Genomic DNA, 24,254 nt, shown 5'->3' on the forward strand with positions numbered 1-24,254 from the left:
TCAGTCAGAGCATCAACTTATTTTAGATGTTGGATGCTGAAAGAAAAATCTCTAATAGCTTCATCACAAAGCCATCTTTTCTCTTATTTTGGCTGAGAAAATGGATCCATTTTGCCAAATGAGATTAAAATTTCAATATATAATAGTATATGTAAGTGTTTATATATCTTAGCACATTAAAAGTATTTTTAAGCTTACCATTAGTGTTGAGAAGAAAAAGTTAAACACAATGCAATTAATTTATTACTTTAACACTAGTTAGATGAATGAACAGTTTCCACGCAAACAGCAGTTTTCATTAAACAAACAAGATGATTTTAAAATGAAGGAGTAACGTGGGCCCAAGTAGTGGTTCTCTGTGAATTTGCATGCATGAATGCACTTCTGGGCTGTCAGCTTAAGGGATGTGACCAAGATGAGGCTGGTTGCTGGTATGAGTTGCTGCTGTTCTGAAAATGCCTTCAACAAATTCCTTTTCTGTTTTAAGGTTGAACTGTTTAGATGGCTATTACTTCATTTATGAGGTTGGACAATTAAGATCATGAACTCACCCTAGAAAAAGTGCTACATAACCTCACTGCTGAATATCACTACAGTTACCTTCGAAGTGCTCCCTTTGGGAAACTACACACCAATGGCAGTGCTTAGTTCACCCTTTAAAGCAATTTTGGAACTCTTCCTGGAATGGCCATCAGAGCTGTCATTGTATTACCCTTGATATCCTGAATGTCATAAAAATGTCTTCCTTTCAATATTTCCTTTATCTTTGGGTAATGAAAGAAGTCATTGGGGGCCAGACCAGGTGAGTAAGGAGGGTGTTCCAATACATTTATTTGTTTACTGGCTAAAAACTCCCTCACAGATAGTGCTGTGTGAGCTGGTGCATAGTCGTGATGCAAGAATCATGAATTGTTGGCGAAAAGTTCAGGTCATCTAACTTTTTCACGCAGCCTTTTCAGCACTTCCAAATAGTAAACTTGGTTAACTGTTTATCCAGTTGGTATAAATTCATAACGAATAATCCCTCTGATATCAAAAAAGGTTAGCAACATTGTTGCAACAAGTTCGCGAACTTAATTGTCACATCTCGCATATCTAAATATACTAACATATATAAAAGATTGGTGGGGAAAATGCTCTAACACTCTGGTAAGATTCCTTATTTTAATATTTCATTTAATAACAACCAAGCACTGGAAAATAATAAATACACACTCATATTTACAAACATGATTTCAGGTTACATTTAAGTGAAGAGAGGACAGTACATTTCAGGATCAAAAGGAAAAAGGAGATGAGTTCTTTTGATAGACACAACTGGTACACGGTCTACTCTTAAAGAATGTTATTAGGAGAAGAGTCAAGAAGATGGTAATAAATAAAAATAGTTATTATAATCATAAAAATGCAGATAACCCCCAATACTTACTTGCTTGGTTTTAGAATGCATTGTGTAATTTTGTAAAATCAGAATTTACAAACCATTTGGCTTAGGCTAACATTTTCTGAGAGTACAGTGACTGGGCTTCAAAGTGTCTGCCGGGTGGTGATGGAAGAAAATGTTGATTGAAACTTCACTGTTGAGTAAACAACCCAAAAGTTAATTTAAAAACAAACAAACCACAAGCAAAGAGGTAAATAACGCTTTCTCTTAAAAAAAAAAAAAAAAAAGTCCAAATGTGGATGGCTGAATTCCAAACCAGGTACCATTTATATAGTCTTTGCTTCAAAATGAATCAGGAAGAAATTAGGACAAATACAATCACCACAGATGTACAATAATATAAACAGATTATGAGGCCCTGGGGTCTGCAACATGCAGGGAACACTTGTAGGACAACAGGGATGCTGAAAGCATGGGGGCCACTGACACTCTGAGGTTGAATCTTATAACCCAGGACAGGGATTCCTTTTTTGCCCCAATGTATATGGGCTACACTATAAGAATTCAGGGGTCTCTGGTCCAAATAGAGATGAAAATGTGGGAATGTTTCTCCACTATAAGCCACAGTGGAGGAAGTTTCCCTTGTCGAAACAAACTTTAAGTATCACTTATCCATTCTTATCACTCATATAGTTGAAACACACTGTCACAAAGTATGACCTCAGTGGGCTCTCCCAACAGTCCTAAAACGTAGACAGTACAAGTATGTTCATCATCCTTATTGCATTGAAGCAAAACTGAGACTCAGAGAGAGTCAACATCCAGGTTATATGAGTGTTTGAGTTAGGACTTGAATCCAGGCCTTTGGATTCCAAGTAGAGTTCATTTTGTAAAAGAGGATTTGTTCTAGAAAAGTGGTCCAGACCTTAACAAACAGCCACATAGTTTATGTTCATTGCCAGGAGCAAGCGCCACCTCTTTCTCTGTCCCCTTCCTCCCTGACACTAGGATCCCTTTAATACTTTAAACTAAGGTGTCAGGAACTGGCTGTGTTCTTCATTTCAGGATTATTTGTCTTCACCCCAAAGAACAATGAGCTTTCAAGCATCACTGGAAAAGATTTTTTGGTTCTTTACTTTGAAATTATACCACTGTAGATCACCAATAGCCTGGCTGTGAGAAAATTCTTTTCCGGCTGCCAGAATCCTAGAGAATGTGCTAGGGAAGTAGTAGGGCCCGAGTGGGAAAACTCCATGTGATGGCATGAACTCCCTTCTCATGAGGCTGTAAACCCCATACGCTGACAAACTTATTTTTACATTTCCATCATGTCTGAGTGCCTTATTTTTTACTGCCTTTTGACATTCCCGCAGTGCTGAGATACAGAATAAGGGACGATGGAAAGTCGGTTCAGATGACCATTTGAAGCCTCTGTCTGGCCATTCTGCCATTTAGTTTTGTTATTTAAATACTTTTGCACACAGTCAGTAATTAACAAATGTCAGCTCCTGTGGCCCTTGTCTAATCTCACTGGTGTGGCTGGCACACAGCACATGTTCACGTCAGTTGCCATTACTGTGTAGTCTCACGGGTGCGGTTGTGCATCCAGTAGGTGCTGAGCAGATCTCAGTAAAGGTCAGCGGCTGTGGTTTTGCATATGGTCTCACTGCTTGTTATGACTGAGAAGCATCCAGAAACTCGAGGGTGGTGAGGAATGCACACAGTTGCCCTTTCCCCAGGCAGCCTGTGAACGTGGTTATGGGTACATTTTCCTCTCAGTGCTGCCTTTCGGATTTTCAATTATGAAACACCAGAGGGTCACTTCAGCCTGATACAGTCCACCTCTTCTGTGGCCGGCATGCCGCTGGTTTTGAGGTCGAGTTCGGCGCTGGACTTGCTCCCATGGTGAGAGGGACGCCAGTGGAGCAGCATCATCTTCTTGAAGTACTTCATGGTGTTGTTCTTGACGGTCACGAAGCACACGGTGTTGATCATGCTGTTGCTCATGGCGATGCACTCGACGACGTAGAAAGCCGTGAGGTAGTGCTTCTCCTTGACGAACACGGTGGGAAAGAAGTCGCGCACGATGGTGAAGCCGTAGAAGGGCGCCCAGCACAGCACGTAGGCGGTGAGGATACACATGAGCACCAGGACCGTCTTCCGGCGGCAGCGCAGCCGCTTCCGGATCTGCTCCGTCTGGAAACCAGGGACGGCCTTGAACCAGAGTTCCCGGGAGATCCTGGCGTAGCACAGGGTCATGGTGACCACCGGGCCCACGAACTCGATGCCGAAGATGAAGAGGAAGTAGGACTTGTAGTAGAGCTCCTGGTCCACTGGCCAGATCTGGCCACAAAAGATCTTTTGCTGGTTTTTGACGATAAAGAGGACCGTTTCTGTTGCGAAGTAGGCGGATGGGATGGCGATGAGAATGGACACCATCCAGACCAAAGCGATCAGGATGGAGGCCGTTTGATAATTCATCCGTGGTTTCAAGGGGTGAACGATAGCGAGATATCTGGTGGGGAAGGGAAGCCATCAATAATGATGAAAGTGTGCTTGGGAACTTCTAACTAACTCCAAACTATTATTAGTTTATAACTAACCCCAAACACACACAAAAGCAGACAAAATGGCATGAGTCCCCATGTAGCTATTAAATCCAGCTTCAACAAGCGTTGTCGTATTTTACCAAGATCATTTGGCATTTGGAGAAGTGGGGTGGATTAGAGGAAACAGCACAGGCCTTGGGTCAAACAGGTGGAATAAATCCCGGCTTTTCCCCTGATTGGCTTTGGAGTCTGGAGTGAATCACTTAAGTCTTTCTATGTTTCATCAACTGCGATATGGGATAAAATGACACCTATCTTGCAGGGATGCTGTGACTATTAAATATGATAATGTTTGTAAAATGCTAGGCTTGTAGTAGGTGTTCAATAAATACACGTGGCTTATTATTATTATGAGTCCTATTGATACTACCTTGGCTTTCAGTCTTGCCATTCTGTCCAAGAACATAATACTTTCAAAACTCCTTATTCTAAATATCCCGTGGCTTAGAGGAGAAAGAAGGGCTGTGGACCTCAGAGAGAGGCAGGGGCGTTTTTTAGGGCAGTAAACTAGGACTTTCTCGCTCCTTCCCCCAGGTGTCATCCTGCATCACAGAGCAGGGGAATCAGAGTGGACTTGGGGTGGAATCTAAGGAATCTAATAAGTAAGTGACTGGCCCAAGCTTACTTGGTGCAGGGACCAGAATCCTGGCTCATGATACAAAGCTTTTACACCCACTTCCCTGGGCTATCTCAAGCTTAGATGAGGTGTGTGAAGTTGCCTTGACACCATAGAGCAAGGTGGTTGTTGCCATCTATCTGCTTAGATGTGTTTCCTGAGGTCAACACTCTCCTTCTAGGGTCTCTGTGACTTGAAATAGCATCCCAAAGGCCTAGGCACAAGTTTCCTGTTCTCCCCAGATGCACCCTCCTACACAGCAGTAAAGGCTACCTGTTCTGCTAGTTCCTCTATCAGCTGGACCAGCTGCACCCCCAATCCTCAACCTAATGGGGTTTACCTCTCTGCTAGTTGGCAAAATTATTCAAATAAGCCAATCACATTCTCCCATGGGAACCAAGGGTCACCCCATCCAATTGTCACTCTAAAGCCTGCTGCCCACAGCCCCAGCTGGTTCATTCTGTTCCTGAGTGCAACTGCTACACGGCCCTGCATGGTGTGCGGTATCCTCCTCCCACGGGCTGTGAGTATATGGGACAAATTAACTGCCATTGGTTGCATCTGTCCAGTGTCAGGTATTGTGTGTTCAGTCACCTTGTGCTATTTAGGGCAGGAGAATCCTGCCTTCATCAATGGGGTGAGTAGAAGGTGGTGAGCATAGCACACTTGAATTTCAACATCTTCTCCATGAATCATTACCAGACTACATCACTAACATAATGATCACATCTTCCTCCAAGTTACTCTTACCTGCCACTTGATAATTCTAGCGTCTGTGGGAAGAAAAGCTCCCTGAGCTCAAGGACTGTGTATTCTACTACTTTATGTTTCCACACCCATAGGCTGGGCACACACAGCAGGGCAAGCAACCTGTTGTGGATTTACCAGGTTGCAGCAGATGCTGTCGGGGTTCCTCTCATATCCTTTGGCTCTTATCGCTTCAATGCACACCTGTCCACTCCCATCTGCTAGCACCTGCATTTCATTATCTGCAGGCCTCCTCTGGCTTCCAGAGTCCTCTAGGCTACCTGCACAGCATTTCCAGAGCAGCTCTCACCAATGACTTCTGAGTTGGTGTATAAATACCCCAGCACCTTTCCACTTCCCACTCCTAAGAGAACTCTGAGGTGTGATCTGTACCAGCCCAAGAGGAATAAGCATCAGTTGCCCCCAGTGGAAACTTGCTCAGTAACACAGTCTATACTGACTGCCTTCCCTTGCCTGCCTCACTTTCTATCTCCCTATAGGCGCGTCCTGGGTGCTACCTGCGACACGAATCCTTAGTTTGGGAGTAAGCCAAACTAAGACACAGATATAAGGCTCTGTGCTAGGCACTGTGGAGACAGAAAGATATAAAATATGGTTATTGCGTTTAAAATACAATGTTCTTTGGAAAAGACTATCTGTATCTCCTCCATACACAGCATGAGATTGGGAAGACAAGGGGACATCAGATTATAAAGGCTCAGGAATGCTAGACTCAGGATTTAGCATGTATTCTGTTAGGTACTGAAACTTTTGGATGTTTGTAAGCAATAAAATATTTTAGGAAAACTCATCAATGATGATATTCTGATGCTTAATATGAATGAGTATGTATTTCAGAGGACAGTGAGGAGCCCCTGAGGGGGGTGAAGAGACAGGTTAGAGGAGCATTATGATGGTCCAGCTATGGCCGACCAAGAGATGAGGTTGGGGGACAATTAGTTGCCAAGATTTGGTGCAGGGCTGAACACAAAAGGTGGGTGGTTGGGTGGGGGTCAGACAGGAAGAAAGGCAATGAATGATGCTGATTTTTTCTGTTTGGGTGATTGGGAACCTGGTGGAACTGCTGATGGAGCTGGAAATCTGACTGGGGCAGAGCTGATCTGTGGTGAAAAAAGAACTACTTTTTGTGTTGTAACAGGATGGTTGCTTCTTAAGAAACTTCTCTTACCAAAAGAAAACCAGAAAAACAAAGAAACAAAAAAACCCAAAGTACATTATAAAGACAAAATTTCAATGGGACAGAGGGGCTGAGAGTGATAACTCTCACTTGAGCAAACAATAGAATCACTCAGAGAACTGGATAAAAATGCAGATTCCTGGACCCTGGCCCAGGAATTCTTTTGTTTAGCAGGGCTGGGGTGGGGCCCAGGAATCTGATTTTACATCACTGTATCAAAGAATACCTTGTATCATTTCCCTGGGGGAATTTTGTGCAGTTGGTTGATGGTTACATTTCATAAACACTGGTTTCAGGGCTGGAGAGCCTCACAGGTGTAATAACAAAATTGTTTTTCCTGCCAGAATTATGTTATAGAAAAGAAGATGCCTTTTACGTATGTGTATTTAATGATCATAAATGAAAAATAATCAACTGGTTGATTTAAAAGGACAACAAACCTAAATAGCACTGAGAACAAGGGAAAAACAAAAGGGTTAAAAGAGGACAAAAGTGGGGGGAAAAATGATTAAACATGGAGGAAAAACAGAGGGTTGCTAGAGGGGCGGGGGGGGGGGATAGGGGAAGGTGAGAGGTTTTGGGAACGTACAGAGGGATAGTGGATAGTGGATGGGGGTTCACACAGTGTGAGGGATATAAATGATAAACGTCTAAGTTTTGCTTTGTCTTGTGCACCTGAAACTAATTAAAAAAAAAAAGATTAAAAAACATCAAAATGAGTTTCAGCATAGCTTACAATGGTGGACCAACTGGATGTGACACCAATTGCTCCCCTCAAACAGCCATTGCTGGCCTATAACTGTTTACATAAATAAAACATGTGTCAGATTTGTCATAAGCTGCTATTAGAAATTTTATTTTATAAATCTGTAACAGAGCAAGGACTTCCAGAACATCTCATGCAAATGTATGCAAATGAGCAATGGATGTATGCAAAAAAGCAAAGGAAGCATGTCCTTTCCTCTTTTCTGTAAACAAGCCCTATTATATGATTTTAAAATCAGCTGTGCAACAAACTCACTAGAAACAAGAGTACATCCTGTATGATTCCATTTTTATGAAGGTAAAGAACAGCCAACACTAAACTGTGATGATGGAAATCAGATCAGGGTTGTGTGTGGTGGGAAGTTGCCTGGTAAGCGACATCAGGAAGTTTCCTAGGGGATGAAAGTGTTCTGTATCTTGAACTGGGTAGTGGTTACAGAAAAACTTGGTACATGCTATCGTGCCTGGAAACCGGTTAACTCTTCTATGGCTTCTAAGTAGTAAGCTGCCTAAACTTTCTGCTTTTGCTTTTGTGTTTGATGTCACTCATGGTCATGTGACATGCCTGTTATTCGAAACAGATGTGGCATTTGTGGGGCATGGCCCAGAACTGGGGGGCTCAGAAGCCTCACTCTTGCTCACATATGGGAGAACACGAGCCACAACTGGAGAAACCAGGTCTCTTCTTGCCCCATGATAGGTCAGTGAGCATTCATATCGGAAGCAATGCCAACTGTCAGAGCTGAAGTGAGGGAAGGGGCAGCCTGGCCCAGCCCCCATCTTTGTCCCAGCCCAACATCCTCACCTGTCAATAGCGATGGCCAGCAGGGCGTTGGTGGAGACGTAGAGGGACACAGTACGCAGGTAATTGACAGAGGCACAGAGCACGTGGCCATGCTCCCAGGACAGCTGGCGTACCACGTAGTAGTCCATCTCGAAAGGGCAGCAGACGATGGCCACCAGAAAGTCAGAGATGGCCAGGTTAGCGATGAGCAGGTTGGTGAGGTTGCGCAGCTTCTTATAGCGGACAAGGGCAGCAATAAAGACAAAGTTGCCAATGCCGCAAACCAGCATGATACCTGCCAGTGCCACACCGATGACGATCTTGGCTGCGAAGAAGGTCCGAGTCTTGGTCATGTCCTCGTCCTCGTCCAGAGGGAGGTCGTAATCACCATAACTGAAGTTGAAGGGAAGGGAGGAAGCATGGTCTTGGGATGAATTGAAGTTGGGTGCAAAACCAGTGTTTCCATTCTGGGTGGCCATGGTGAAGCTGGCAGGTAGGGTGGTGGATGGGAGTCTCCGGGTCTGAGCACTCTGAGCTCCGGGTGCAGACCTTCTGCTTTCACGAGGTCAGTGAGCCGAGCACCCCGCTCACATCCTTGGAGAGAGTCAACACGTCATCCTGGATCCTGGAAGGAGACACAACTAGTGGACAACATGCAGGAGAACACCTGGTAGCATTGCCCCAGAGTCCCCCAGGTATAGGCCAACCAGATCCTGTGCTTACCCACAGACAGAACCGCCTGGGGTATAGGGGAAAGGTGACACAAGATCTGGAAATTAGAAAATCCTCCACCAGCTGTCAGGCTGTCAGACAGACTAGGCATAGGATGGACTGGACTCTCCAGGCACATTCAAGAAGAATGTCCGTCTTTGCCTTTTCCCCGGGAGCCAAGACCACTGACTGCCCAGTCACCCCCCCCCCCCCATTAGCCCTCACAGCGATCTTCTGGAAGTTTTCCAAGGCTCTTTCAGGGAGCCAGGCTTCTATGGCAGTCACAATGTTAGCCAGGGACTAGGATACAGCAGGGTCTTTTCTCCAAAGCAGGGCACTGCTCCCTCTGTCCTGGCCAAACCATGGACTTGGAAATAACCAAATCCATTTTCACATGGACAGGCTGAGTCATCTTGGGGCAGTGGATTTATGCTCTCTGTGTCCCAATCTTCCTGTAAACCAAACTCCTGCTGCCCAGCCCAGGGCCTGGCACACAGCGGGGGCTGGAAAAGAGGAATCTGTTGAATGGATGAATGAGGATTCCAGCCAGGATTCTGCAGGTGGAAGGGGTGTGGGTGGGAGGGAATTCTGCTGCTTCCCTGAATTCTGAGAAGGAGCTCTAGAAAGAAATCCTTTGTCTACTTCCCCTTCCTCCCTTGTTTCCTTCACCAGGCCCCCAATTCCCCTTCCAGAATCAGCAAGGTCGATCACCAAGGTCTGCATCCTCTGAAAGTGGTAGGTGTTCCAAGACCTGGCCTGTTCCAAGCCCCCCAAGGAGCAGGAGAGTGTCAGCAAGGTCCTAGGAGGGCCTGAGGACAAACCTGTCCCTAAGTCCTTTATATCCTCAAGATGCCCTCAAGAGACGAAATAAGGGATCTGAAGTATTGAGCCCTCAGGCGACAGGGTACCACTGGGTTCAAGCTGTCAGAAGGAAAAAGACCCGGACACCAGTGCCCGCAGTGGGGGCTCCAGTCGTCCAGTTGTGAACCATCTGCGCACCCCCCCCTTAGCACACCTGGAAACGACTTCAAATGTGGGGGCCACGCGATGCTGGTAGCAAGAAGTGGACCAAACTGGACAGGAGGTCGGGCCCTGTCCTGTGAGAGGAGAGGGAGAGCCAGGGAAAGAAACTGCCCCGAAAGGCAGGGACAGCAGTTGCAGGGTGGCAGGGACACTCCAACCTGAGGTAAAGAGAGGTTCAAGTCCAGAGGTTTTTGCAGCCGGGGGTGTCCTCCCTCCCGGTCGCCTCTCGGTCTCACGCGAGGCACAATGCCCGCAGACAGTATTCAGCCCGAAACCGAGAAGCGGGAGTGGGGCCCTCTCGGCTTCTACGCTCCACGGCTCTCCAGGTCCTAGGACCCCAGAGGAGGGGGCATGCGCCCGGATTGGGCAGATCCCAGCCCCATTTCCGCGGGATGCACTACCTGCCCTTTACCAACTCCCTCCCGGAGCCTCCTGCCCTCCTTTCCGTGATTAACCACCCGGCGCGGCCTCGCGGTCCCCACTGGCGCCGCCCTGGCAGAGGCGGGAATCAAGTCAGAAATTCGGGCTTGAAAAGCAAAGTGGGTCTGGCCTCCGGGCGGGAAGAAAACTGGGGGTGGAGGTGGAAACAGTGAGCACGAATTTTCCCAGAGACGCTTCCCTTTTTCTGCTCTCTTTTCAAGAAGGTGCACCCCTGCCCATGCCCTTCCCTGCAATTTGGCGCTCACCCATCAGCCCACCATCCGTTGACTCCCTCTGCCCGCGCCCGCACTCCCCAGTCTCAGTTTACCATCTCCTTCTCGGTCTCAGCGGGTCCATGGGATGGGGGGCTCTCACCGCACCAACTCCTCTTCTGCGAGCCAGCCCGCGGGTATCCCCAGAGAGGCGGGAGGCAAAGCAGCCCCAAACCCGCGGAGAAGTGGGCGTCGGCGCACCCAGCCCGGGCGACGCCTCCGTGGCACCAATGGAGCCCCGGGCTGTGCTGACCTCAGCATTTACCTGCCTCGGCGCCTTCTTCCTCCGCGCCCCGGGAACCCAGGCTTGTACTTGAGGAGGCGCTGCGTTGGGGGCGTCTGTGTTTCTTACTCGCCCGGGGTGCTTTCCCGGAGCGTCGCGGTCTCTGTCTTCCCGCTGGAGTTGGCGCTCCGCCTCCACCTCTCTTCTTCGCGCCTCGGACCCAGCCGGAGGCGCCCCGCCCCGCGCTCGACTCCGCCCCAGGGTCCCCCGCCCGCTTCCTAGCCAAGGCCGAAGATGGGCGCTGGGCTCCCGCACCCGGTGCGCCCAGGGCGCAGGGCGCACGGAGCTCCGGGGCCGTTGGCGGGGATCCCCAGTCGGCCGGGTTGACCCTTCGCAGGGTTTTTTGCGCCTTCGCACCCCGGTGTCATTGCGACCGCAGTAGCTCGATTTAGATGATGCGATTTGAAGCAACCTGCAATGCTCTCTGTGTCCCACGGTGGCTGGCGCCGCATGGGAGGTGGACTACCAGCGCAGAGTGGGCTTTGGGTGGTGGGTGGTGGTGGAGGAAGCACCCCCACGAGGAAGCTGGGGTTGGGGGCAGCTTGCCTTGCTCAAGGCTCTGACCCTCTCCAAAGTCCTCACCAAAACCCACCGAAGCCCACCACTGCCAGATTCCTTGGCCGTTCAAACACCATCCCATCTGGGTCTCCACCTGTCTGTGGGAGACTCCAGAGCCCTCCACTTTGCTTCCAACGGGCTTTGATTTTAGGCAATTTTCATGACCTCTCCGATCTTTGGTTTCCTGATAACACTGAGCGAGGGGATTGAACTCTAAGAAGCTGCTAATTCTAATGACTGGTAGCTGGAAAACACAGAGAGAAGCTCTGCGTTTTTAGAATTGGAACTGGGAGCTGTGGCAGGAGACTGAGTACCCCACTGTGAAATCCCAGCCAATCGCTGCCAGCTTGGAATATGGACTCTGCTTTGTTAGATCTTCCCATTTTTTCAAAGAGTCTGGAATTTCAAGACTTTATAAATATTGTTGGGTTAGTTAAAACAAAATAAAACAAAAAAACCTGTGTTGGCCAAAGACAGCAGATCTCAGAATGAATATAGTCCACTGGGATGCCAGCTCAAAATTCCTGAAACCCTTTGGGTGGTGACATTCTGTGATTTTGTATTTCCCACCTAATGTGGAACTAATCCCACCCTCCTCCCTTTAAAACAATTTTAAATAGTTTTTACAGCTTTGTTGGGATATAACTAACACATAATATTGTATAAGTTTAAGATATACAACTTGATGACTTGATACATGTATACATTGTGAAATGATTACCACAATTAGGTTAGTTAACACATCCATCACCAAATGAAATTATAGTGTGTGTGTGTGTGTGTGTGTGTGTGTGTGTGTGTGTGTATGTGCTGAGAACTTTTAAGATCTGGTCGCTAGGCAACTTTTAAGTACCTCTTAACTTTCAGTATTATTAACTATAGTCATGCTGTACATTAGATCCCCTGAACTTATTCATCTTGTATCTGGAAATTTGTACCCTTGACCAACATCTACCCATTTCCTCACCCCCACCTCCTGGCAACCACCATTCTACTCTGTGATTCTGAGTTTGGCTTCTTTTAGACTCCACATATAAGTGAGATCATACAGTATTTGTCTTTTTCTGTCTGACTTATTTCACTCATCAAAATGCCTTTAAGTTCCATCCATGTTGTCCCAAATGGTAGTATATCCTTCTATTTATGGTTGAATAATATTCCACTGTGTGTTTGTATGGCATTTTATGGCTTTTTTACGGCACACTCACACACACACACACACACACACACACACACACAAACACACACACTCCATATATACCATCCATTCCTCTGTCGCTTGACACTTAGGTTATTTCCATGTCTTGGCTATTCTGAATAATGCTGCAATGAACATGGGGTGCAGATACCTTTTTAAGATAACAATTTCATTTTCTTCAGATATATACTCAGATGTGGGACAGCTGGATTATACGGTAGTTCTACTTTTAATTTTTTGAGGAACCTCTGTATTGTTTCTATAGTGGCTGCACCAATTTGCAATACCACACACTCGAGTTCTCTTTTCTCCATATCCTTGCCAACACTTGTTTTTGCTTGTCTTTAAGATGACAGCCATTCCAGTAGGTTGAGGTGACATTGTGGTTTTGATTTGCATTTCCCTGATGGTTAGTGATGTTGAGCATCTTTTCATGTCCCTTTTGGCCATTTGTATGTCTTCTTTGAAAAAAATGTTTATTCAGGTCCTTTTTCTACATGAAAGAAGCTAATCTGTAAAGGCTACATACTGATTATCCTAACTACCGGTATATGACATTCTAGAAAAGGCAAAACTATGGAGACAGTGGAAAGATCAGCGGTTGCCAGAGGTTAGGGGGTAGAATGAATAGGTGGAAGGAACAGAGGATTTTTAGGGCAGTGAAACTACTCTTTATGATATTATAATAGGACATACATGTCATTCATTATACACTTGTCCAAACCCACAGAATGTACAAGACCAAGAGTGAACCCGGATGTACACTATGGACTTTGGGTGATAATGATGTGTCATTATAGGTTCACTAATTGTAACAAATGTGCCACTTTGGTGAGGGATGTTGAAAATGGGAGGAAGCTATGCATGTGTGGGGCAGGGAACATTAGAAATCTCTGTACCCTCCACTCAATTTTGCTGTGAACCTAAAACTAGTATTTCTTTTGCAAATGCAGTGATATATCTCATTTATTCCCTTTTAAGAAGTTCCCATATCAAAATATAGAGCACTTCTTCAGTCTTTCTTTTGTAATTGTAGGATGGTCCATTGTGTGGATATACTACAATTTTTTTTTATAGTTCTCAATTGCTAGACACATGGGTTTAATATTTTCAAAAGATGACTGTTAAATTACAAATTGGATTATTTCCCAATCTTTAGCAAATAGAGTGCTATACATGGTGCTATAATATAAAATTAATAGTACTTCAATGAATAACTTTGTACATAACATCTTTTTGTATATGAGCAAATATATTTGAATGACAAATTCCTAGAAGTGGTATTGCTCAAGGCATAAAAGCATTTGTAATTTTTGTAGATATTGCCACCTCAAACTACATAAGGGTCTAACTATTTTTCACTTTTGTGGTAAGCAGTGTTTAATAGAGGTGACTCCCAGGGTCTGAATCAACAATCAATTGTCTGTTGAGACCAAAGAAGGCAATATTCAAAAGCATGATTTCTCAGGAATGCCGTTCTCTCACACCTGTCCTCAGTTCTGAATGTAGGGTGTCTTCTCAGTCATTCAAACTATGGTATGGAGGGGCACTGGGAAAATTCCTGAGAAAACTACCTCAAGTTATTTTTCTGTGGGTCTGTGTGTCTCTCCTAGAGTAATTAATAATCAAATTAAAAATGTGCCTTTGTTATCGACTGCAGGCACATAGTTAGGTAAACTCTTTAATTACTTTGAAAGGAAATGTAATTAAGCTCTATGAATCATGGTTAGGAAATATGGAGCATAATTAATGGCTCAAGGTGCATTGGCTCTGGCTCCCACCTTTCACTCAATCCACTTGGCTGTCACAACCTTCTGGAAAGGGTGGCTCTGTAAGACACACTGGCTGGCTCTCCTGACCCAGGCAGAGTATTTTTCCCTCTCTGGTTTCCACGTGCCTCCAGGGCAGTGCCAAGAAGATGATAGTCGGGGGTGAGACAAGGCATCAGGGTCTCTGCCCGCCAGCCATACTCCCTGTCTATGGAGGAAGACACAAGAATGTGGTAGCTTACACAAAAGCTAGATTTTTGGTCAGAAACCTGTGATTGCTTTTCATACTGTTTCAGAAAGTTTTCAGAATTCTCAGGAGGAGGCAGTGGTAGGGCGAGGGTGGGTTGAGTGAGCAAAGTCCTTGCAAGAAGCAGGTTATCAATGGACTAAAAATTGGACTTGATAGTATGAAATCTGGTTAATGAAATCCCCTTGGTGGTAATGACATTGTTCTCTGGAAGGACAGGTGAATGAGAGGACTATGTTGTAGCTAATAAAAAAGATTGAAGGCTTTCGAGTCAAGAGCTATGTTTGGTTGGGTTTGGAAAGCGTTTAGTTTTATAGGGAAGTACTTGTGTGTCAATTTATGTAAACCTTCAGCTTCTCTGGTGCTTCCTGCTCCAGGTAAAGGCCCTATATCCAAGTGCTCACATGTTGTCTCTACTTGAGCTCAGGAAAGGTCACACAACTCCTCCCTCTGGTATGTCATCTGAGGTGGGGTTTGGGTGTAAACGTGCAGAACAAAATCACATAATATAGAAAGTCCAAAGTTAAATTCCTCCTCTGCCTCCCCGCCACAATCCAGGCCCTTACAGGTGACGCCTTTTTACTGGACTTCATTATACACATGCAGATGCAAACCAGACTGGCTTTGGGGGTGCTTGAGCTCACTATGGAAAGAGGAAGGGGAAGGAAGAAAACCATTTTCACTATGGGTGACCTAGGGCTCTGAGTCATTTAATTAGAATACCATGTTTCCCTGAAAATAAAACCTAGCTCGACCATCAGCTCTAATGCATCTTTTGGAGCAAAAATTAATATAAGACCGGGTATACAATATAATATAATATAATATAATATAATATAATATAATATAATATAATATAATATAATATAATATAATATAATACTGGGTCTTATGTTAATTTTTGCTCCAAAAGACACATTAGAGTTGATTGTCTGGCTAGGTCTTATTTTCAGGGGAACAAGGTATTAAAAAGAATGTGACCTCGGGTTTGTGCTCCAAGGTGAAATAAGCTGTCTTTGTTCGGGTTCCTATAAAAGTACATCTTGAGACAAAAATTTGAGAGCACCAAGTTTACTGGAGGTGATCATATTAGGGGAGTAGAAAAATGAGACTGGAAAGGGTGTGGAATCATGCAATTTACCACTGTGGGCAAATGGAACTTCATTCCACTGGGGAACTCTGGGAGGTAGTGTGGAACAAACACCCCCCCAACACACACACCGGAATTCTACCAGCAGAGGGGGTGAGGAAGCTCACACTCATCTGCTGAGAACTGTTCCCGAAGGGTGTTAATTCCCAATCTGTCTACTCTGCTCCGCCCATGGGCAGAACAGAATCTTGTGATCAAAGTATCTGATCTTGTCCTCAGGCAGAGATGCCTGTTCTGTCAGTTAGAAGATATGCACTGAAATAGTGAGTGTATGCATGTGTATATGTGTGTGTGTGTGTGTGGGGGGGTACCCAGCACCTTTGCCACGTGGGTATCACTGTGGTTCTCGGTTGGCCCTGTTCTTCATGTCTCTCATCCTCCAGCAGGTTCATATGAACATACCCTTGGCATGGTGTGGCAGAGGTACAAGAGCAAGCAAGTACTAATGTATAAAACCATTCCAAGCCTCTCCTTGCATCACATCTGCTAACATCCCATTGATAAATCACATGAGTCCAGAGTCATAGGTTGGAGCAGGTCACCTTACCCATTATGGGAAAGTTACATACATAGCAAAAGGGCATGGAGCAAAAGGGCCAAATAGTACAATCAACCACAATCATCTCCTGTGCCTTGGGTCCCAGAGCAGCCTGCCCTGTCTTTTCAGCTGCTGTTCTGAATCTGTGAGTCACCTCACCACCTCAATAACTTCCCTTTTTGGCCCAATTTACCCAGAATTGGAGTCTGTTGTTTGCTATCAAGGAACCCTAAAAGATCCAGGCATTTTCATTCAAGAGAGAATAGGCTCAGTGAGATTCCAAAGGTCCATAGATCACATAGCTAGTGGTTGGCAAAACTGGGATTCAAACCAGGTTGCAAATTCCAGACTTTTTTTCCCATTACCCTAACTTGAGAATTGTGGTTTCTCTAGTGCAAGGGTGAGACAGGCTGGGGTCAGGATTTAACGCATGTTCTCTTGCTCTCATGAACTCTGCCTGTGTCTGAGGGAGTGTGGTATTGAAGCAAGAACTGGACCAAACAGGAGAAGAATGAACAAGATGCCCAGGACCAGGGCTTGACTCTGGGGACTATAAGCATTGTAGTCCAGATGGTGTGGTATTAGATTAGCTATGATGGCAGTTCTCAAATTGGAGTGTGTATTAAAACCTTTTTCAAAATACACATGTCTTGGCCCCTGGTTGGTAGATTCTTATTCCACATATCAATAAAAATTTCCTGGCTTCTTCAAGTATTCATGTTCCCAGAAAATAAAACAACACAAAAACTAAAAATACCCTGACGGAAATCATTGACTGTAAGAAATGGACCTTATGCCCTCTGCTGCAAAACAGCACAGCAGCTCCCTAGCAGAATGGCATTTTGTTTTCCGACTTTGCTAGGCAATGTAAGGCTTTGAAAATGCAGTTCGGAGTGTAGCTTAGATGGGCAAAGATGGGGAAGGTGAGAGGTATTAGCTTCTCCAAAGGCACAGCTTCTTCAGGGAACTGGCAGTAGATCTTGAGAAAATGTATCCAGCAAGTCCTCACTTAAGGTAGTTGATACGTTCTGCTAGTTTAAGCGAAATGACATATAATTAGACCATAGGCTGATTGATATAAACAAGAGTTAGATTCCTATGGTATCTCATCAACGTTATAATGAAATGACGTTGAAAGACGGATGATGTTGAACGAAATGTTACCTGCTGTACCCAGTTAGTGGCCTGAATCATACACGCACATTTCTTTTCAACAGAAGGCATCTAACATTTAAGTCCAGAAACGCTCTCATAGGGATGTCAGCTGTGAGGTCCTGAAGTGGCTTCCGAGCTCAGACGTCCTTATAGTCCAGCTGGTGGCACATTTGTGATGTTTGTATCACTTTGGACATGAACTGGGAATAAAGAAACCAGAAACTCCCAAAGCTTGCTGCTCCAATAGCAAATATTCTCAACAAGAGAACTAAAAAATGTCCTTAAACAAAGGCATATGAGAGCACGGAACGTTCGTGCTGTTGGCCGTGACTTTGAAGGAATGGTGAGCGACAGTAGAGGGAGGCCATGCTAGTCAAAATCACTCATCTGTTTCAAGCCCCGTGTCAGGATACGTGCACTCTCTTCACCACACAACACTGTCCCTGCCCCATTAGGGACCCTTTGTAGGGAATGATGAGAATCGGGGTGTGGGCAGGACCAGCAAGGGCTATTGGGCTTCCCCATGGCAAAAGCAGGGGCTGGCGGAAGCCCCATGCAGACGTGCAGTCTGTATTTGCTGAGTCCCAGCCTCCCAATGGAGAGATCCCCTACTGGAGAAGAAGTTAGAAAGAAAAAAAGAGGAAGAGGTAGAAAGAGATAACCGAGATGGGACATTATAAATGTTGGTGTTTATACTGCCCTTGAAAGGTGAGAAGTGAAGGAGTGAGCCCACACTGACATTGTCCATGTCTGCAGGCCCAGCAGGTGCCGTGCTCTTTCTCCTAGCTGCAGCCCCTCTTTCTTTTTAATGACAAAGGCCTTCCTTAATTCTCATGGCTTGATTCCCCTGGTGTGTCTGTGCCCATAGAACCCCCTTTGCTTTGTAACCTGCAAAGCTGAAGTTCATGCTACAGCTTTCCTGTTACTTAAGGCCAGCTAATTCAATCTGTGTCACTAGATATTGAATTGTAGGGTGTTCTGAAGTCAACATCTCCTCATTTACTTCTGCTGATCTTCCAAAGCTGGTTAACACCGTGACCTTCCTGAGGCTCATCTGGTGGTCATGAGTTTCCCAGAGCTGGAGGCAGACGTTTACCTGATGCCTTGAATTAGTGATTGTTGCTATTTTTCTTGAAGGAGAAAGTGTTCTTGATGGGACAACTATTTTCCCTTTTTCTTTTGTAGGCAGCACTTAACGCTCTAAGTGTGTGGGGGAGCCATTTTGCAATTGGACTGGCTTTAGACCAAAGTCTGGCAACTTCCAGAACTAGTAAATGATAGTCTATCATCATACATCACACATATACAAGTAAAAAACATATAACATTAAATGTACCAACAAAACCACTTTAAGTGTACAGTTCAGTAGTGTTAAGTGTATTTACATTCACTTATTACAAAGTTCTAGCAACAGATTGCTAGAACTTTTCTATTTTGAAAAACTAAACTCTAGATCCATTAAACAATAACTCCCCCTCTCCCCTCCCAGCCCTTATCCGCCACCTTTTTTCTACTTTCTATTGCTACAGTTTTGACGAGAGTCTATTATCTTTGCATCTATCCCAAATGCCAAAGCAGTTAGTACTTCCATTGTACCTCATGGTTACTCAAATAGGTTAACCCAGTTATGATTCTTTACCCTAAGTTCTTTTAGCCTCACTTCAAAAATTATTATGAATGAAAATGGCACACCAACCCAGGCTGGCCCTCCAAGAAGTCAACATTCTATCACGAAAGCTGGTTAATCCAGATACTTTATACATGTGTAAAAGATTCTTGGGAAAAGATACTACAACATAGTAACAGTGATTATCTCTAGATGGTAAAATTTTGATTGCATTTTTAACTTGTCTTTATTTTTAAATAGATGCATGGGAGGCATGGATTACTTGTCTAACAAAGAATAGACACATACAAAACAAAAACAATAAGTTGTCCAGATATTTGGTACCATGTAAAAAACATTTCTTTTTTATACTTTCAATGTTTGTGAAAAGCTGATTGGGGAATGAATTAAACCCAGGAGTTAGTTTTCATAAATGTTTTCTAATAGCCAAACAATTGGTTAAGAACCATCTAAGCAGTGAAAAGTCTTCCCTAGGAGAAAGCTAAACACACTGGTGAAACTTCCTGTCATCAGGGAACCACATCAGTAAAGAAAAATTAGGGGAAGTTATTCTGCCTGGGCACAGGACTCAAATAATTCAGCTCAAAGTCACCTGGGGAGTAACTTTTCACAAGACCTTTGCCTTCGTCAAACATCTCTGGTTGCAACTTGAACCAGCCCATGCTGAGGGGAACCTGGGGGAGAGAGCCAGGTACGTGTCATGGGAACCAAGTCAGAGCTCTTGGGGTCCAGAATCTCAGCTGGAGGATCATCACAGAGCTTGCATCACCACATTCTGGGGCTCTGCCTGGTTTTCTGCATCCTCTTCTCTCAGCGTGTGTGCTCTGTTCTTCTCTCTCCCTGTCCCAGACCAAGCACCATCTGACTTCTCAGTTTTAAAGCCCAGGAATCCTGCATGCCTAGGAAAGAAAGATAATTTTTTTTGGAAAAATGACAAACATTCTTTTTCTTTTTATTTATTTATTTTAATCTAGGAAAGGAAATTTTTATTAAAATTGAATAAACCATTTCTAAATTATTTCAGGTGTACAAAACAACATAGTGATTAGACATCTACACACCTCACAAAACAATAACTCCAATACGACTATTACTTATCTGACACCATATATAGTTACTGCAATACCACTGACTGTATTCTGTATGCTGTACTATATAGTATTCCTGTGACGATTGCTTTTAAATTACAGTTGACATTCAATATTATGTTATATTAGTTTCAGGTGTACAGCATAGTGGTTAAACACTTACATAATTTATGAAGTGATCTCCCTGATAAGTCTAGTACCCATCTGACATCATACATAGTTATTAAAATACTATCATAGTTATTAAAATACAGTATCCCTGTACTGTATTTTACATCCTGTGACTCTTTTTGTTTTTTTTTTTAAAGATTTTATTTTTTTTATTTTTTTTATTGGGGAAGGGGAACAGGACTTTATTGGGGAACAGTGTGTACATCCGGGACTTTTCCGAGTCAAGTTGTTTTGTTCTTTCAATCTTAGTTGTAGAAGGCTCAGCTCAACTCCAGGTCCAGTTTCCGTTGTTAGTTTCAGAGGGCGCAGCCCATCATCCCTTGCGGGAGTCCAACTGGCAACCTTGTGGTTGAGAGGACGCGCTCCAACCAACTGAGCCATCCGGGAGCTCAGCGGCAGCTCAGCTCAAGGTGCAGTGTTCAATCTTAGTTGCAGGGGGTGCAGCCCACCATCCCTTGCAGGAGTCCAACTGGCAACATTGTGGTTGAGAGCCTGTGCTCCAACCAACTGAGCCATCTGGCCACCCGGAAGCTGAGCGGCAGCTCATTGACTTCATTCTAGTTGCGGAGGGCGCAGCTTGCTGGCCCATGAGGGAATCGAACCGGCAGCCCCATTGCCCAGAGCTTGGGCTCTAACCAACTGAGCCAACCATCTGTCCCCCTGTGACTCTTTTGTAACTACCAACTTGTACTTCTTAACCCCTTTACCTTTGTGAGAGAGAGAGCTTAATGGACCCAGCTTCCTAGGGTATCTGCCCAGGAGGCCACTAGCCTGCCGGGTGCATTGGTGTTATTGGGGAAAGGAAGACTTCCTCCAGAAAGATGCAGCGCTGAGTCAAGGCACACACTCAGGCTTCACTTGCGCCTGCCCACTCCTTCCCTTGTGCAGGGCACAACCCACACAACGGTACATGGCAACTCTTGTCCACCTTTGGTCCAATCAGCTGTGGCTGGGATGGGAGCAGGCAGAATCACAAGGTTTTCCCCAGCAGGTGGGTGGGGAGACAGCACTCCTCCCCTCCACTCCTCACCCCAGGAAAAAAAACAACTCTAGAATGGCCCGCCCTACCTTTTTCAGGCAGATCATGTCACAGTGGGGCTGGAGGTACTTTGTGCTGTCATATTCCACAAAGAACCTTTGGAATATGTAATCTTTGCTTGTAAGCATAAAGAACATGATTAAATTAAAGTTGATAACGGTTTTACTATGTATAGCCAGGAGAAAACAATAGAGGTCACCTGGGTTCAATTTATATCGTCAGATAACTGAATGAAATACAAGATAATTTTTTGAGACTTACCATGGAAAAACAAATGGTGTATTAGAGAAAGGAATAGAAGTTCTTCTTCAGGAGGATTACATCCTAGAAATTTAGAAGCACCTGGAATGGTTCAGAATTGTGTCTGCCAAGAGAGGGGGCAGGCATGAATGGCACGGTCTGGAGTGTGTCTCCTGGCCCCTACTGAACTATGTAGATTAACTGGCTCAGAGAAATCAATCAGATTTGTCCTTTCTTAACTCTTTGAACCCACTCTTTTAAACTAGTTCATGGTTGTCTGAAATCTGTTTGTAACTGTCAATCTTCTTACCCTATTAGACATAAAAACACAGCTGTGTTTTGGGAAAGCCTCTGGTCTCTTCTATATCTGTTTTTCCTCCTCCTCAGTCTCTCCTATGTTTGACAAGACTCCAGTCTGTGTCAGGAGTCCCCTGGTTCCCTTTTCTCTCTGCAAAGCAGACTCTCCTGCTGGGTCGTCATTCACTGAGGCTTCATTTCCCTGCCCTTCTGGTGACATGGGATTTCCAAATTTCCTTTGACCCTGACTGCCACTGATGGCCCTTCCTCAGCTTCTTACCATCCCTTTAGACCTAATGTAGATGGGCACGCATTTCAAAATGTCATTCCATGAGCCTTTGTGAAATGACAGGGCATTTTCTTCTTCTGTAGTTGGAGGTCAACATATTTATAAATGACTTTAGAATATTCTTTGAGACATTGGGACTGTTCTTAGGTTTTCTGTTTCGGATTTTACTGCCTATTTTCTGCCTCAAAATAACCCCAACTTGATTCAGTTCAAGGCAGTCAATACCAGCTCTGGGCTGGATGGGGCAATCGTGGCAGGAAATGCTGATGGTCACATTTACAACACGGATATAATTGGTTGAATCAGCCCTGTCCAGGGTGGGAAGTTTGGGAAGTTTCTGTATCTCTTCTAACCCCGTCATCCTGGTGTGTTATCTTCTTGTTTGGAGAACATTGAGTTGTACTACATGTCTTCTGCTATAGGTGTAACATGACTTAGGCAACTGACTGTTCAGTAGTGACTTGGAAGGTTTTAAAAGTCTAGGGAGAAAAGCAGTTTGGCTCATTCTAGAGATCTTTGGCTTAAAAAGCTGGAGAGGATTTGTAGGAGTCAGGTTGTAAAATACAGACAAAATCCCTGAGTAACAAAAGACTCTTATGGGAAAGTCACAGTATAGATGCAATTGACTTTTGCGCACACAGTTTAGGAGTCCTGTGGTTGAGCCATAAAATTGTTAGGATGTAGGGGCCAAAGAACTCCGAATAGTAAGCCAAGAATAATCTTCAAAAGAAATTTAGAAGCATTTTCTGCCAGGCAGGCAGAGACAGAAAAGGGAATCCTCAGAGTAGGGAAGGTTATTGAGAAAATGATTACATATTTAAACCTCTAATTAAACAGCTGGACACCTTCTGGTGTGTTTTGGTAACTTTCCAGAGTTAAGGAGATGCTCAAGAAGAGAAAACATTTAATTAATCATTGTTGGAAAATTGTGAAGTTTGGGTGTCAGAGCACTCATTTTATGTTACCCTCCCTAGAATATGAAATTGCTAGGAGTGGAAATTGGAGATGAATGAACGTGCCTTCTGATGCTTTTGTAAAGGGTGTCGCAGAACATGTATTAGTGGGTGGATCACGTGCTGTATTCTCAATTCTCCAGGCTGAAGAATGACTTACATCTGTTGATACACTTAGAAACAGGCATATTCAGTGGATCTGGTTCTCAGGCTTGGCTGTACACTGGAATCAAACAAAGGAGCTGTAAAAATATATTGATACCTAGGGTCTACTCCCAGGGATTCTGGCTTAATTGATCTGGAGTGTGGCCTGGGTATTGGGATTTTTAAAAGCTTCTCCAGATGATTCTAATATGCAGCAAAGTTTGAGCACTCTGTGGGATTTTCTTGTTGCTTTAAACATTTTTCAATTTACTCTTTGAGGTTAGATTGATTGGCCGTTATTGCGGGTTGGCATTTCTACTCAACAGTGTGTTTATGTTATAACCCAGCTAAAAAAAGTTGAGAATGTTCCAATGTATTCTTCAGTTGCTCATGTCTACCTTATACTAAAATAAGTATGTATGTAGAAACTCACAAGATAATTTGTTTTAAGTTCAATTGAATTTAAAATTTGCTGAAACCATTTTAAGTTTTGTTTTTAGAATCCTGATAAAGACTCAGCATCAGTCTTGTTTTACAAAGGGTTATAATCTATGAAAAGGGATCTAATTTTTTAAAACATAAGGTACAGTTTATATCTTGAACCAAAGTTTGTATGTTAGAGAGGTTCTGAAGCATATCAGTTAGCTTTTGCTGCATAACAAATTGTGCCAAAATGTAGTGGCTTAGACCAAGAGCTATTCATTATTTCTCATGAGTCTCTGGGTCACCTGGGCAGTTCTGCTGTTCTCAGCTGGGCTTGTTTATGTGTCTGACCTGGATATGGGCTGATTGGTCTCGAATGGCTTCACTCATATGTCTGCTGGTTTTCTAGCTATAGACGGGGGTGATGGGAATGACTGGGGTCTCTCACCCTTCAGCAGGCTGGCCTGGCCTCACTCAAATAGTAGTCTCAAGGTTCCAAGCGTAGCAAGAGGCAAGTCCCAATGTGCAAGCAAGCACTTTCCAAGATGCTGCTTGT

At 44.4% G+C, this 24,254-nt stretch overlaps 1 protein-coding gene across 3 annotated transcripts; it reads right to left on the reverse strand.

The window, feature by feature from the left end:
• Window positions 1-220: 220 nt before the first annotated feature.
• Window positions 221-11,190, reverse strand: PROKR2 (prokineticin receptor 2). Of its 3 annotated transcripts, none has more exons than XM_019733714.3 (3): window positions 10,795-11,190; window positions 8,125-8,728; window positions 221-3,899 (listed from the first exon to the last, which is right to left on the reverse strand). In XM_019733714.3, the coding sequence occupies exons 2-3, from the start codon at window positions 8,580-8,582 to the stop codon at window positions 3,203-3,205; spliced, it is 1,155 nt and encodes a 384-aa protein (XP_019589273.1). In that variant the 5' UTR covers window positions 8,583-8,728; window positions 10,795-11,190; the 3' UTR covers window positions 221-3,202. The 3 variants fall into 3 exon arrangements, with proteins under 3 accessions (XP_019589273.1, XP_019589274.1, XP_088645379.1); XM_019733715.3 differs by having other exon boundaries at window positions 10,783-11,190; XM_088789253.1 differs by lacking the exon at window positions 10,795-11,190 and adding an exon at window positions 10,586-10,715.
• Between the last annotated feature and the right edge of the window lie 13,064 nt (window positions 11,191-24,254).

This window comes from Rhinolophus sinicus, chromosome 13 (genome assembly GCF_057876585.1).
Source record: "Rhinolophus sinicus isolate RSI-liver-muscle chromosome 13, RSI-T2T, whole genome shotgun sequence".
NCBI lineage: Eukaryota > Metazoa > Chordata > Mammalia > Chiroptera > Rhinolophidae > Rhinolophus > Rhinolophus sinicus.

Excerpts from the sequence above, each read along its gene's own strand:
- PROKR2 (XM_019733714.3), bottom strand. The coding sequence starts at position 8,582 with ATGGCCACCCAGAATGGAAACACTGGTTTTGCACCCAACTTCAATTCA. Across the intron at positions 3,900-8,124 it reads CTGGCCATCGCTATTGACAG|ATATCTCGCTATCGTTCACC; the intron begins GTGAGGATGTTG and ends CTTCCCCACCAG.